Genomic DNA, 13938 nt, shown 5'->3' on the forward strand with positions numbered 1-13938 from the left:
AACCAGGACTCAGGTTTTGTCAGAGGAACGATGTCTGCCTTAGGCACACTGGAGAGAAAGTTAACTGTAGTGATGTTGCGTCTTGTGTTTCTGAATCTACTGGACAATGTTTTCCTTCAGATTTTTTTTTTGAATTTCTTCTCCCGTTTGTGTCCCTGTAAACCATTTCAAATATTTCATAGAGGATCCTTGCATCACAAACCCAGAAGATCTTTTGGTCATACTTGAGGAGCTTGTTTGGCATCCCATGAATTGCTGTCTGAATGCTGTCTGTCATTTGTTGCTATGTAAAATAATCTTAAGGACCACAAAGAATGATTCAAAAAAAAAAAAAAAAAAAAAAACCAAACCAAAAAAAACCCAACAACCAAAAACACCCTGTCACAACAACGGCAATAGATACGCAGTTCCAGTTTAGAGAATTTCCCGTTAACAAACACACAAAACACAAAACTACGTTGGACAGATTCTTCCTCACAGCGTTTTTATTCGTTCAACATCTCACATTACAAATACTTCAAATGTATGCATACAGTTACAAACAGTTGGCAGCAAATGAATATATGACATTAGATCTTTGTTTTACTTCAGTACTACAAACCAACTATAAAAACTGACGTCTGTATTGTAGCGCAAATTAATCGAGAAAATATAAAAATTGGAACTTACATATAAATGTGAAATGACTTAAAAAAAAAAAAAATCAAAATGATATCAGGTAAAAAAAAAAAAAAAAAAAGTTAATAAATATAACCTTCCCAGCATTCAATTAAAAACTATTGAAATTTTGCAATCAAGTAATACTAACAGACATAATCATTTTTTCCCATGTGAAAATGTGGAGCACAAATACAGCAATTAGAAAAACTAGACACGTCAACGAGCTGAACACATCACCCCAAAACATATGGGGGAAAAAAAAAAAAAAAAAAAAAAAAAAAAAAAAAGAAAACTGATCAAAATGATAGCAATTCATTTCAATTGAAAATATAGCAAACGGTAAATACATTATCGACTTAGTATATACAATGTTTCCAATCACAGTAGCATGGTTGTAGCAAAATATGTTAATAAGCACGAAACTAATGTTTAAAAATAAATTCAGGTATAAATTATTTTTTTTTTCTTCTTTTGCAGACATCAGCATGAACAATAGGAAACAAAGGTGTGTAAATGACTGCATGGTTTATATGGACTGAATGACTTACACTGCAGAGAACTGTTTCTGGAAAGAATAAGTATTGCACATAATGGCTCAAAGTTAACTTGCAACATTAAATCACATTCAGGTTATGTCCCAAAGCATGCCACATCACAAAGGGGGTCAAAGTGATCAAGTCTCCTCACCTGTGTCCTACTGAGTGTCCTCTATGTTACAAAAAAAAAAAAAAAAAAAAAAAAAGACCTAAAGTGTTGTCACCGTGTAGATTGCATAAACATCACGTCTGTGTAAAGGAAGGCAGACTCCATCATGTAAAGAGGCTACAAGAGAGGCAATCTCAAAGAGAAATAAAGAAAGTCAAAGAGGAAAAAAAAAAAAAAAAAAAAAAGGAGATCTAGTGCATTACATTAGGTCCTGCATTATCACTAGTCATTTTATTTCTTATGCATGCCAAGAATAAGTAGAACTCACAGGCAGTCCCAGAAAGAGGATCTAAATAGTCAAACAGCTGATATCCACTCCGGTGATAGAAGGGAAGATTTCACATTGACCAAAGCCAAAACATTTACCCTAATGATAATCTTAGTGACTACACCTAGGAGCAAAATATCAGATTATATGCATTTTCAAGACTATCAAAATCAGTTTAGAAAGGTCTTGCCATGCCTTAGGATCCTGTAATGATGTTTATTAGGACAGAGGAGAATCCATATATGACTGGCTAATGATAGCTTTATATTTTTTTTGTTGGTTTTTTTGTTGTTTTGTTTTTTTAAATCTACAGAATCACACCAATGCACCAGACAATTTTCAGATTTACCAGCACTTAAATATATAAAAGCTAATTGAAAATTATATTAATATCATTCTTTTTTTGTTAAATTAAGTTTACCATAAATGCAGATCTCTTAGTAACAAAGGTACAAAATTATTTTTCACCAAGTGAAAAAAATGAGGTATTGCAAAAGGAGTTCTCCCATCTGTGAAAAATGTGCCTAAAATGACTATTGAAAAAAATATTTAGAAAAGTAGTGCATAATAAATGTATATATGTTCATGACAAAATAATCAGCTATAAAACACTGTACAAAAATCAGCAGGCCATGTATAAAATAATATCTTTATCTCTGTGACAGCAAATTCTAGCTACTACCATATCCAACCACAACACTTGTGAGAGAAGCTCCAGTCACGGTAGAGCGTGCAGTGGTACACCATGAGGACAACTCAGGGAGACTGGACTGTGCATTCCCATTAGTTTGTACTACATTAGCATGTTAGCTTCCAGTGCTAATATCCCTGACAATATAAAGTGAGTAAATACTACTGCCAATACCTGAGCCCTGAGGGCTGTGTCTTTGTTAGCTGAAACTCACAAACCAAAACTCCAGCCATTCCTCCACTGTACGAGAACGTTATCCTGACTACCCTCAGATCGATGACTGTTTTAGGTGATGTGTTTAGGCCAATCTTTGGTTTGCCCTTTCTGGTTACAAAGTGTTGACTTTTAAACCAAGACCTGAAAACTCATGCTGACAATCTTAAATATGTGTACTTAACTGAGGGGGAGATTTTTATTTATTTATTTTTTCTCTTTTGTGACGTGGCCAGATGCTATACGCTGAGCTGCTTGGAAAATTCAATCATCCATCCATCCATCTGAAACAGAGTTCCACCACTGTTCACCTCAACCATTTACATTAATCCTTTGGTAAATTGTACAGTTGTTCTCTAATCCTGCAAGCAAAAAGTAAGAAAATGCACCCTTCCTAAACTCAACTTCCATAGTTAGTATACTGATTTAGGTGTGATGAACCTCACTTAAATTTTATGTTACTCTCAACAAATGTAAGCAGCTTTGCCAGCTAATATGAAAAAAAGAAGGAAAAAAAAAAATATATAGTCAAGTCAACAAAAAACAAATCCAAATCTAATGCATCCATATGCTCATGCACACTGAAAGTCAAAACATAAATGGGATTTCACTCTTCTTAGCATTTACTTTTTGTGGGCCCAAGTTTAAAAAAAATAAAAAAATAAAAATAAATTATCAATATTACCATTTTTTTCTCAACTTAAAAGAAAAGTGCATTTATTTTTCATCAAAGCCCATACCCCGCCCTTAACTACCCCTTTCTCTCAGTCCCTCCCAGGTCTCTCGCCTCAGTTCCAGCGGAAGGAGATGTGTCGTGGTCGGTCCCCTCCTTCCTTCACCAGCGGCTTGTGGAACTCGCGGCCGGCCCGGGAGTGGATTGCTGCCCAGCAGTACTCACAGTAGTACTGCAGACAGGTCACATTGGCGCAGAAGAAAGGAGCAAACTTCCCCCCACAGCGAGTGCCCTGGCACTCATCGCACAGCTGGTCATCCAGGACGTATGGCTTCACTTCCACCTGGGACGAGAGAGTGTAAAATGTGCTTAAATGGAGTCTGAGAACGATTCGAATTCATGCGACATGTTTGGTAAGTGGGAAATTTATATTTTTGAAACATACCATCTACATTTTCAGGATTGTGAATATGGAGCTAGAATCGGATCAACTCACCCGTTTATCAATCTCCCCGTGCTGCAGTTGAACAAATCGGGCACTAATGGCTGCAATGTAGCTTTGCTGATTGGAGAAGGCCACTCGCCCTGCCCCTTTTGGATACTTCAGTTCAGGATCTGTGTCGATCCCAGCATAACACACTCCCCCATACAGACGGTCCATGATCATGGCAAGCTCAACTGGAATAGCAATGAAACTTAGAGTCATTTTAACAGTTTGAATCTCAGAAGCTTGATACATTTATTAGTCACTTCAAATGTATACCTGCACGCAGGGGACGAGGGACACCTCCTACAAAGATAGTCTTCCTTGGGTCCAATGGCTGAGAACCATCCATTACAAAGTCACTATCATTTAAATTCCAGGGCCGGATCTGGACCTACAAAATTTAAAATACATAATTTCTCCTGTGTCCTACTTGTTTCTGACCAAGATACGTTTAGGACTGATAATTTTAAGGCCTTGGTGCTTATGTAATATGTATTATCACAGTCTGATTAGTCTTGTCAGTTGCGGCAGGGGCTTTTTATAAGAAGCCTCTTGTATGCTAAATGCAGCACACAGCAGAATGCAAAACATTTGTCCTCTTTTGTAATGAGGACAGACAAAAAAGCCCACTGCATCTACGCTGGAAGTGATTCGCTTGTTTCACAACTTTGAAGTTGCTGGCTGGTCACTTGCAGACTTTACAGGCTCTTATTGCAGAGTCAGTAATATTCTTCAGTCTGGAAGTTGAGGAAAGATTGTCAGGTCCTGCACGTTTGGCATCGACACATGTGCGATCCACATGATTGCAAGTGACTTCTTGTGTGGATGCAGCTTTAATGCTAAAACTCACCGGTTTGTCTTTGATAGTGGGGCTGGAGACACACAGGTAAAGCTTGCCATCCTCCTGAATGCAGGCATCAATCAGGGCCTGAACAGAGCTCTCATCTTGAAACAGCAGGAATGCATATCCTGGAAATATTGGGCATTCGGAACAATGAGTGCTCACCAGAAAATAATTTTTAATTTGAACGGCACAAAATATCAAATTAACTTTTTTGACGCACCTTTGGGTGGAAAATAGGACTTGCTTTCTGCCTTATGGGGCCAGTCCACGAAAAGATGACCAAACCGACGGAAACTGGCAGTGATTTCATCTAGAAAACAAAAAGAAGAAAGAACTGTTACTCAACAAGCACATCAGCAAACCTATTTAAAATTGCGCTGCATATCACTACCACGGCACAGCAAACCACTGATACAGTAACTGAAATATAACGTGTAAATATATCACTTCAATCTAGAAATGCCATAAAACACATGAAACCACAAAAAAAGTCATTTATATTTCATTATTGTAAAAACTGCAGTTAGTCAAGCACCCCCTTCAGGTTAACGTGACTCACCTTCATCTATGTCTGGGGGCAGTCCTCCAACAAACACCTTGCGCGAATATCGCTCCACACGCTCACCATTAAGGGATGCAAAGCAGTGGCCTGGACCGAGGCCAGCAAGCCCCTGGTCACCTGACTCATCATCTCCAAAAGAGCGCTCATCCTCCATGGGGAACAAAGACGAATGACCTAATCGAGAGGATCTAATTAACACATTTTAACTTCCAATCACAATTAATCCAAATAAATTCAATAACAAGAAATAGAAAAAGGGACGACTGCCACTTCTTATCCCACAATAAAATTAGGATTACTATTAATACTAGTTCTTGATGGATAGTCTGCAAAGGTGTAAACTCCCTGAAGAGGAAAAAAGGATCTCAAGCAGTGAAGACAGAATAATCAGTGATGCAGACAAAAATCAAGCAGACAAACAGAGGCAAAAACAAAGTGATCATGTCAGAGGCAACTGATGCTCTTTAAAATCACATCAAAGAAATCAAAACAACATAGACATATGACATTAACAAGCTTTACCTCGTCTTCTCCCATAACTTCTTGCTGCATGTAAAACAAAACAAGACACTCTTAAATTGCTTTTAGAAAAATGTCACAGGATAAACAAATATATAGAAAATTTCTATCAACTATTTACAATTAGCTGTGAAGGTCTGGACTCCAATTTTAAGAAACAAATTTTTTTTTAATCTTAGCATAGCAGACAATAGTGTCCTGACTTCAGCTGAAGTATTGCATTTTTGTTTGCATATCATTTACATATCATTCAATGGCAGAGGTGAATGTCCACCCTAGTGAAAGGTGAAGTTTCCTGAATGACAAAAACAGGAGCGGCTTTACAAAATAAAGCCATGAAATGATTCCCAAATGGAGTAGGAATTCTACTAATTCCCCTCTCTCATGTCTAAATAGCTGAAGTGATGAGGGGGTGTTCTTCATGTTCAGGAAAAGGAAAATGACAGCATTTAGTATAAGAATTTAGAAAGGGCCACAAATGCAATTCATGTTGTCAGTACAAGTAAATTAAATGTGCATCTTGGTGCAATATACACTGAAATGAGGCCAGAAATGTGTGTTAAACCACTTTGTTTCACCTCTATGAATATGACCGCAGGAATACGATTTTGATTGCCAAGAAGCCAGTTTCAAAATTAAGAGATGGAAAACATCCTCATTAAAAATGGCATGTATGACTTTATAAAAGATCAAAGACGAGGTTCCCCAAAAAAAAAAAAAAAAAAAAAAAAAAAAGGTATGTGCATCCACGCTATCAAATTAGCATTAACAGAACTGACTGTGATGCAAAATGGTTCCCTTCTGACTGACGGTGACAAAAAGTAGATGTTTTATTAATAAGGGAGTTTGCATTGAGATCAAACAAACTCCAGTAGAAAAAAAATGCTGCATATGATTGCCTATCTTCTATTAAGTTACGAAACCAATGTTCTGCACTGAGAGACTGAAGACTGTATTGGCTGCATTCACAGTGTACGTGGTTAGATTTTAATGCATGTTTGGGGAAAACCACCAAGGCATTTATGTGGCTTTGTAAAAATCAGATTTGACTTTGTGCCCTAGTGTTCATTTATGGTTATCTAATTCACTTAGTCTGAGCTGGTCTTCTTAGCCCACAATAACTGCGCAAGGGAATTACCAAAATGGCTGCCGAGGAGCCATGAAATTCTTTTGGTGTTGCAAGGTTGCAGTCAAATAGTCTTTTACTGGTTGGAATTTTCACAACTTTAAGGTAAGGTGCTACTCCTCAAGTTTACCCCCCAAAAAAAATTAATGAATAAATCATGAAAGGATCTTTAACAAAAGAAAGAGATAATGCTCTGACGGTTCATGAAAACACCCGATCGGTATGACGGGTGAGTAAAGTAGGCTTTGGTGTTGAGCCAGTTCTCCTTTGCTGCTTTTTTAGATCCAGCCAACTTTTAGGCAGGCTATAGCACCCAATACTATGAAGCATGAGCCAGGGTAATTTTAGTGGACAGAAAAATCATGTTGGACAAAAATCCATGAGCAACACTTGTAAATCAGTGTTAAATTTCTTGCAGCAGCTCCACCCACAGCAAGCAGTGGTTCCACCTTTGACCCCAAATTATTTAAACTGGGTTTTTATATGTAGGGTGGACAACCTGCATGAAATGACAGTGTCACATAAGGAGAAGTATCTTCAGATATGGGGTTTTTGTAGTCCACCTTTTTTAGGAAGATTTTAGCTTCACGATAGAAGAACCACATTGACTTCATTATAGTTGCATAATTGCACGGCTAGTCTAAAGTGCACTCTGATTATCTTGGCACCATGGTTGTCCTTATTAATTTTCCCTCACATCCTTCCTTGACCTGATGTTTTCCATTAAGGTTGTTGGAAAGTGTTCAGGAAAAGCTACATGAACTTTTTTGGGGGGTTTGACTGTCTGACTGCAACCGAAGGAAATCATATAGGCATCCATATTGGAAAGGTCAATAATATCCAAATCTACTAATGCAACAGTTTGCCTGCACTAAGCACAAATTTAATAAAGCTCAATAATATTTGTGGGTAGTGCCATTAACGTCAAAGCACAATCCTGCAAGAGAAACATTCAAACATAACATAGGCAATTACATATGCATTTTGCTACTTAAGTCCTGCAGGGGATATGGAAAAAATTCCTACATGTTGAATAAACACAGATTTCTGAATACATTTATTTACAGCCAGCAGTGAGAAAATCTAGCTGGGCCTCACTATTGTTAGTGTGGGAACCAACCTTTTAAGGAATCCTGCTCAGCCCTCATAATGTCAATCAGAGAGTTCTCCAGAGATTGCATACTGAAACCATCAAAGGACCGTGTTCTCTCCTGCTGAAAGGGGGGAAAACAACAATTAGCTTCCTCACTTCCCAAAAATCACTATCTAAAGCAGTATGAGCTGTGAGATACCCATGATGCTAATAAGTATTAGAAGGAGAAATAAAAATGCATTTTTCCCCTCTGTGGTGACATCCAGCACAGAGCACTAAACAGAAAATGGAGACAAAGTATGTTACAAAATCATCTGCATTCGCTTGCAATGTCACATCTTTCCACTGAATCTGATAGTATCTGATAGGAAGATGCACTACATAAAGTGAGCCGGAAAAAAAAAAAATAAACGCTACTTTCGGTTTTGCCACATTACAATCAATACAAATTCTAACCAACACTGAGGAGAATTGGATTTTTAAACATTCCAAAAACAAAGAAAAATCTGTGAGCAACACACAAATGGTGATAAAGAATACATAAGAGAGTCACTGTATATAAAAGCATACAGTGTGTGTTCAAAGCTGCAGCAGAGCATGAGACATCTCAAATCAGGACAGGAGGAAGCCCATGTGATCAACCAGATGATGAGACTGCTCTCTTTTAACCAAATGATCTAGATAAGATCTCAGACATAAGCGCACAATAAGTTTCAAGTCATCCGTTTAGCTGACTTGCCTGTCACGTCTCCTGTTTTGCTCAATGGTTCATTTGTTACATTTGATACAGTCGAGCATATATGACAGGATTACATACTTAATTAGTTTGTTAAAAATACAGACTAATACAAGCACATATACAGTCACAGTCTATATCTATTAGTTATTTCTCACAATACCTACTGAACTTACTTCATTTAGATATTGAGTAATTCCCTTTAACAACAGCCTGTGTGTTATTTCAGCCTGTATGCCTACCTGGAAAGGATAAACACTGTCACTGCGGCTCATGCTGTCCTCCACCCAGCCCTTGTGGTTGATGCCAGAGCTATTTCTGGGGAACTTTTGCAAAGGAACCTGGAGAAAATGTTAATAATTGTAAGACAAGTCTCTTTTACATCAGCAAATGGAAATATCTATTATGAATATTCACAGTCTGAGATGAATCATGGCAGCCCCGTCTACCTGATTGTTAGGGAAGGACTTCTTCAGTGGCGAAATAGAGTTCAGGCCCGTCATCCCGCCGCCAACACCCCGTCGGTAATCTCGAATCCCCTGTGTACCTCCCCAGCCACCATACCCACCTGGGCTCCACGAGGTGGATGTGGGAGTGGAGGGGCTCTGGTAGCTTCCCCAAGGGGAGGGAGGTTTGCTCTGGGTAGGAGCAAGGTGGGGCAGCTGTGTAAATGGTCCAGTGCGATGGGGATGTGGAGGGAAGGAAGGCTGGGGTTGATGAGGGCTAGCTGGGGAGCGCCTGTGCTGCTGTGGAACCCCTTGTCCCTGGGGATGGTAGTGCTGGGGGTGAGGTGTGGGAGGGTGGTGCTGGGAGACTGGTCCAATCTGTGGGGAGAAATTGCCTCCTGCTCCAAAGCCAGGGCCAGCATGGTGGGAGAAGTTGTGGAACAGCAAATGTGGTCCATTAGCATTGGAGCCAGTGGGACCAAAGAAACCTCCAACGTCTTCCCCAACCACAGGAGACTGGGTAGATGGGACAGCAGGGGACCAGTTGTTGAAGCTGGTCAGAGAAGATGAGGAAGAAGTGGATTGTGCACAGCTTGTACCCATTACCAGGGTGTCCTGGTAGTCAAAGCCACTTAGCACCGGAGACTCCATCCTCAGCTTCTCCTTGCCAGCACTGCTCTCCAAAGTACCCTTCTCCAAGGAGCCATCATCAGGTAGAGCTCCCTCAAGCTCTCCTAAGCCTCCCCCGGCCTCCTGCTGGCCTGGAGACAGGACCGGAGGCTGGGCCTGGACCTGAGATTTCTCCTGCATATCCTGGAGGTCCAAGGCCTTGGACTTTTCTGACTCCAGAATCTCATCTTGCATGTTAGTGTGCGGGGTTACAGCAGGGAACAGCCAAGCACTTCCCCCATTGGTGGTGCAGGTGTTGTTTACAAAGGAAGGGGGGCTGGGGGGGTTGGAAGGGTGGTGAGAGTGCTGGGGTTGCAGGTGAGGAGGGATCCTTACAGGGAAAGTAGATTTGTTGCCACTGCCGTTCTTCACCAGAACTCCAAACCCGTAGTCCCCCATTTAGGACACCCAATATATCTTAAGCTCACTTTTGGCTTACTCCGTCTTCTTTATCCTAAAATGAGGGAGAAAAGGTATGACAAAATTTCAAAAGACTGTTAAACCTCAAGTTAAGTTGGCACCTAGAAAAGAAGAAAAACACACGCGAACACACGCACACGCCTTGCCAACGCAGTGGATGTGCTTGGGCTGCACCCTGCCTGGTCTTGTGATGCAATCAGTGAGATTAAATCATTGACTCGCTTGGCCATGGGAGGCCTCGGATGAAATATAACACTAAAGCAGGAAGGCAACCACGGAAAAACAAGCGGAGGTAGCTAACAGTCTATGCTTGTGAAGCTGACGTCTCCAAAAGGTCGTTACGCAGCTAGCAGCAAGCTAACAGCTGCTCCGCCACCTTCCATGTGCCCCATTAATCATGCAGTCAGTTTTAAAGTACGTTTATGCATTACAGGCTAACCGCGAACGCTCAAGAGTCACGGTGACCAACACCACGAACACCTACCGAATAATCTCCCTTTCCCAAGCAATGACCTCCCCATAAGCAACCATTTAAATACAGGAAAATGTTGATGACGTCTCCAGTCTGTTCTGAATCTAGGGTAGTTCCCTTCACCGAGCCGCTAGGCTAGGATAATAGCCGATAACCGCAGAGACGTTGTAGCATACTGGCACAGCAGCCAGAAAGCAATAAACCAGTCCGGTCGCTGCAACGTCTCCTCGAATTTCCGTCAGCGTCAAAAACGGCTGAGTTTTTCGCGAAATGACATGTTGGAACCGGTGTGTGGCTCTTTAAACGACCTCGTCTGTTTCGTGTCCTGTATGTTCAATGTCACACAGCCTACCAATCCTTGTCATCATTTCTACATCCCGAAATACCGTGACGCAATTTCGACACCTACTCCAACGTAACGACAAACGCGTGTAAGCGGCGACATGTCGGGCATAGCTACCTTCAGTTCGGCGTCATGACCTTATCGTTTAGATGTTGCCATATTTTAGCGTTTTTTCCTTTTTCTGCATTTCCTATGCAGCCGGTGTAAATGGTCTCCACTCTCTTCTAGATGACAGCTGGACCAGTCGGGAGACACTTCCGTCTACAAGCCCTGCCCCCAGCTCCAACAGCTAGCCAGTGTGTGTCAGGATTTCCCTCCGTAGCCCCGCCTAAACTACCCTAGCTCTATTAGCCGATTGGCTAATTGCTAAGAGTGTCACCCACCATACGCCTTCTCAATGAATGGCAGATACACCCAAGACGCTCTAGTCCCAAATAAGGATGTCTTGAAATTACTGGGAGGAGTTATTTTAGGGAAAAGTATTTTATATAAGGAAAATTATCTGTATATTTTTTTTCTGTCTAAACCACCATTGAAGAGTAAAAAAAATGCATTTTAATAATTTCAGTGACTTTCAAGGCTTTTAGAGTCAAAGCCCGTATTTGCAACCAGCTTTTTCAAATGCAGATGAGATTATTTGGCTAAGCAAATGTTTGTAGTATTATACTGGCCCTGAAAAGCAGCATACTTTGGTAGCAATAGATAGATAGATAGTAGGTGGATTTTATTGAACTGCTACAATCCCCATCCACAGCATAGTCCCACATAGCAATCTCGTTAAAATAAGCTGCTGCTATTTTCAGAATGTAATCGAGCTTGAGAGGTTCATTAATTTCACTTTGGCCAGTTGTCCTCTGATCATGCCATCATATCATACCTTCACTTACTAGATCACATTTTTACACAGGAATGTCATCTTCTACACACATTATCCTCCTGCAAACCAAAAGTTTACATAGGTGTTTAATTCCCCTCTGGAGAAGCTGATTCATTAACAACGTAAATGGCCATTCAACGAGAGATGAAAGGTTGTCCTGTTCAAAAGGAGTGCACTTGCTAGCACAGCCTATACATTACTCTTGTGGGAGTAAAATTACTTTTGTTTAGGCTAAACCTACTCAAGAAAAACAGGGCTCGTTTTTTTTAAGAACACGTGTGCTGACATTCATAAACTTAATAGTTTTTATAATAGCATCCAAACAAGCAGACATAACTGAGAAGCTACTCCATTTCACGTCCTTTCCAACCAGATTACAAGTTAATGTTTGCCTTTTCAGTGTGTCTTCTTAACAGTGTTCCAAAACCCCCAAGGCATACCCACCATTCATTTGTAATGCTAACAGTAGTGACACACATCACATCTTCCCACCCATGTCCTGCAGGACCTGTTGGGTTGGTTTAACAACACTGCAGTGTGTCGAGCTTTTGGAGTCTTGTGAAAAATAACAGGCAGCTGATCCGAGTGTTACTAGTTCAGTATTATATTAATGTTATATTATTTGTGTGTTTTAATGTGTGCTGCATATTTTGTGCAACCATCTGCTATGCCATTGTGCCCATCAAGAGTTCAAGCAATATAAATGGTATCATTTTTCTGTCTGGAGAGCAACATGCTCTGTATTGACAGTATAAGAAGAGGTGGAGCCTTAAGCTATGAGGCACCTCTGATGTGGAACCAGTTCCCAGTTTGGTTTTTGGAGCCAGAAACCCTTTCTGCTTTCAAGTTTAGGCTTAGAGCTGTGTTATTTAGTAAACGTTATAGTTTAGGTTGGCTCAGATGACCCTGGATGATCCCTTAGGTATGCTGGTATAACTCAGGCCTCATATGCTATTTCCACATTACTATTACAGTTATCTTTGTGTCCTCTCTCGTTGGTCCTTGTCCTCTCTATCCTTTCTTTCCCTGGGACTTTCTCAGGTATTTCTGGCTCATTTCTGTCCTGGCCCAACCAGCCTGCTGAGTGTTTATTATTAAAGCATGTATTTTCTTCAAAGTTAAGGCCAGCGACCACAATTTCTAAGACAAGTTATGCTGGAGTTCTTTGGTTTGTTTTTTTTTCTCCACAGTGTCATCAAGTGGTTACTCATAAAGGATCACTGGATTTGTCTATAAATGTTTCAAGGTCTTTACTTTAACTGCCTCGAGATAACTGTTGTTCTGAATTACTGTTATATAAAAAAACTGACCTGAATTAAATTTAGGTAAAGTGAATTGCATCGAATTGAAAGTGTATTGAATTATTTCCAAATGAGAATAGGCCTTGCTGCAGAGGTTTCATGTGTTTCATGCAGCTCAGAAAATAGATTGGCGTGTTTGATAGCTGTAGCACACACATACAGGACATCTGTCTTTTTAAACCCAACAGCAGAAGGAGGTGGGGTGCACACTTTAACCCCAGATGGTTCTTAAATGATTCATCCATGAAACTTAGGCACCCAGTCATTTATTCATTAGTTCACATTGGAGCACACGGAGCAGACGTTCACAAAGCGCCTGGAACCAGCTTTCTCAGGTTTCGCAGCTCGGAGGCACATCCTCTCTCGCTTCTGTTCAGTCTTGTCTCAGATATGATGGTCGCTTCCATATTGACAGAGCTCAGTTGCCATACCAACCATGAAAGCTGGGAGATTTCTGGTCCAGTCAGCAGCCCATTGTTTGTCCAGGAGGTCATCCATCTCTGACTCGAAGCATGGTTGTAAAAAGCTTAGCGTGGCACCGCATAATCTCTCTCATGCTCTCTAATCCTGTTTGACGCCACACTGTACAGTTAATACTAGCAGAAATGTTTTATACGCCACATAAATATAAAATCAAAAGCAGGGAATATGTTCACTGTACGTACTGATATGTGACAAATGAAAGAAAAAACACAACCCCCCTTGATCCCTACTAACTTGATTTGGGTCCACTTGTCCCCTTAGAACAGGGCTGGGCAGTTAGTCTTCCCAAGGGGTTACATGAGAAACTGGGACTGTTTTGGAGGGCCGCACCAATAAGCTGAAATGCTCAA

The 13938-nt window shown here is 40.5% G+C and overlaps 1 protein-coding gene across 5 annotated transcripts; it reads right to left on the reverse strand.

The window, feature by feature from the left end:
• Window positions 1–454: 454 nt before the first annotated feature.
• LOC100709874 (cytoplasmic polyadenylation element-binding protein 4) lies at window positions 455–11305 on the reverse strand. 5 transcript variants are annotated; one of them, XM_005467969.4, is made up of 11 exons: window positions 11045–11303; window positions 9027–10146; window positions 8820–8918; window positions 7869–7959; window positions 5626–5649; window positions 5101–5277; window positions 4762–4851; window positions 4548–4666; window positions 3974–4088; window positions 3707–3888; window positions 455–3553 (listed from the first exon to the last, which is right to left on the reverse strand). In XM_005467969.4, exons 2-11 carry the CDS (start codon window positions 10089–10091, stop codon window positions 3326–3328), a joined length of 2190 nt encoding a protein of 729 aa, XP_005468026.1. In that variant the 5' UTR covers window positions 10092–10146; window positions 11045–11303; the 3' UTR covers window positions 455–3325. The 5 variants fall into 5 exon arrangements, with proteins under 5 accessions (XP_005468026.1, XP_005468023.1, XP_005468024.1 ...); XM_005467966.4 differs by having other exon boundaries at window positions 7869–7962; window positions 11045–11301; XM_005467967.3 differs by lacking the exon at window positions 11045–11303 and adding an exon at window positions 10597–10973 and having other exon boundaries at window positions 7869–7962.
• Between the last annotated feature and the right edge of the window lie 2633 nt (window positions 11306–13938).

The sequence above is a fragment of the Oreochromis niloticus genome, linkage group LG2, assembly GCF_001858045.2.
Source record: "Oreochromis niloticus isolate F11D_XX linkage group LG2, O_niloticus_UMD_NMBU, whole genome shotgun sequence".
Classification (NCBI taxonomy): Eukaryota; Metazoa; Chordata; class Actinopteri; order Cichliformes; family Cichlidae; genus Oreochromis; species Oreochromis niloticus.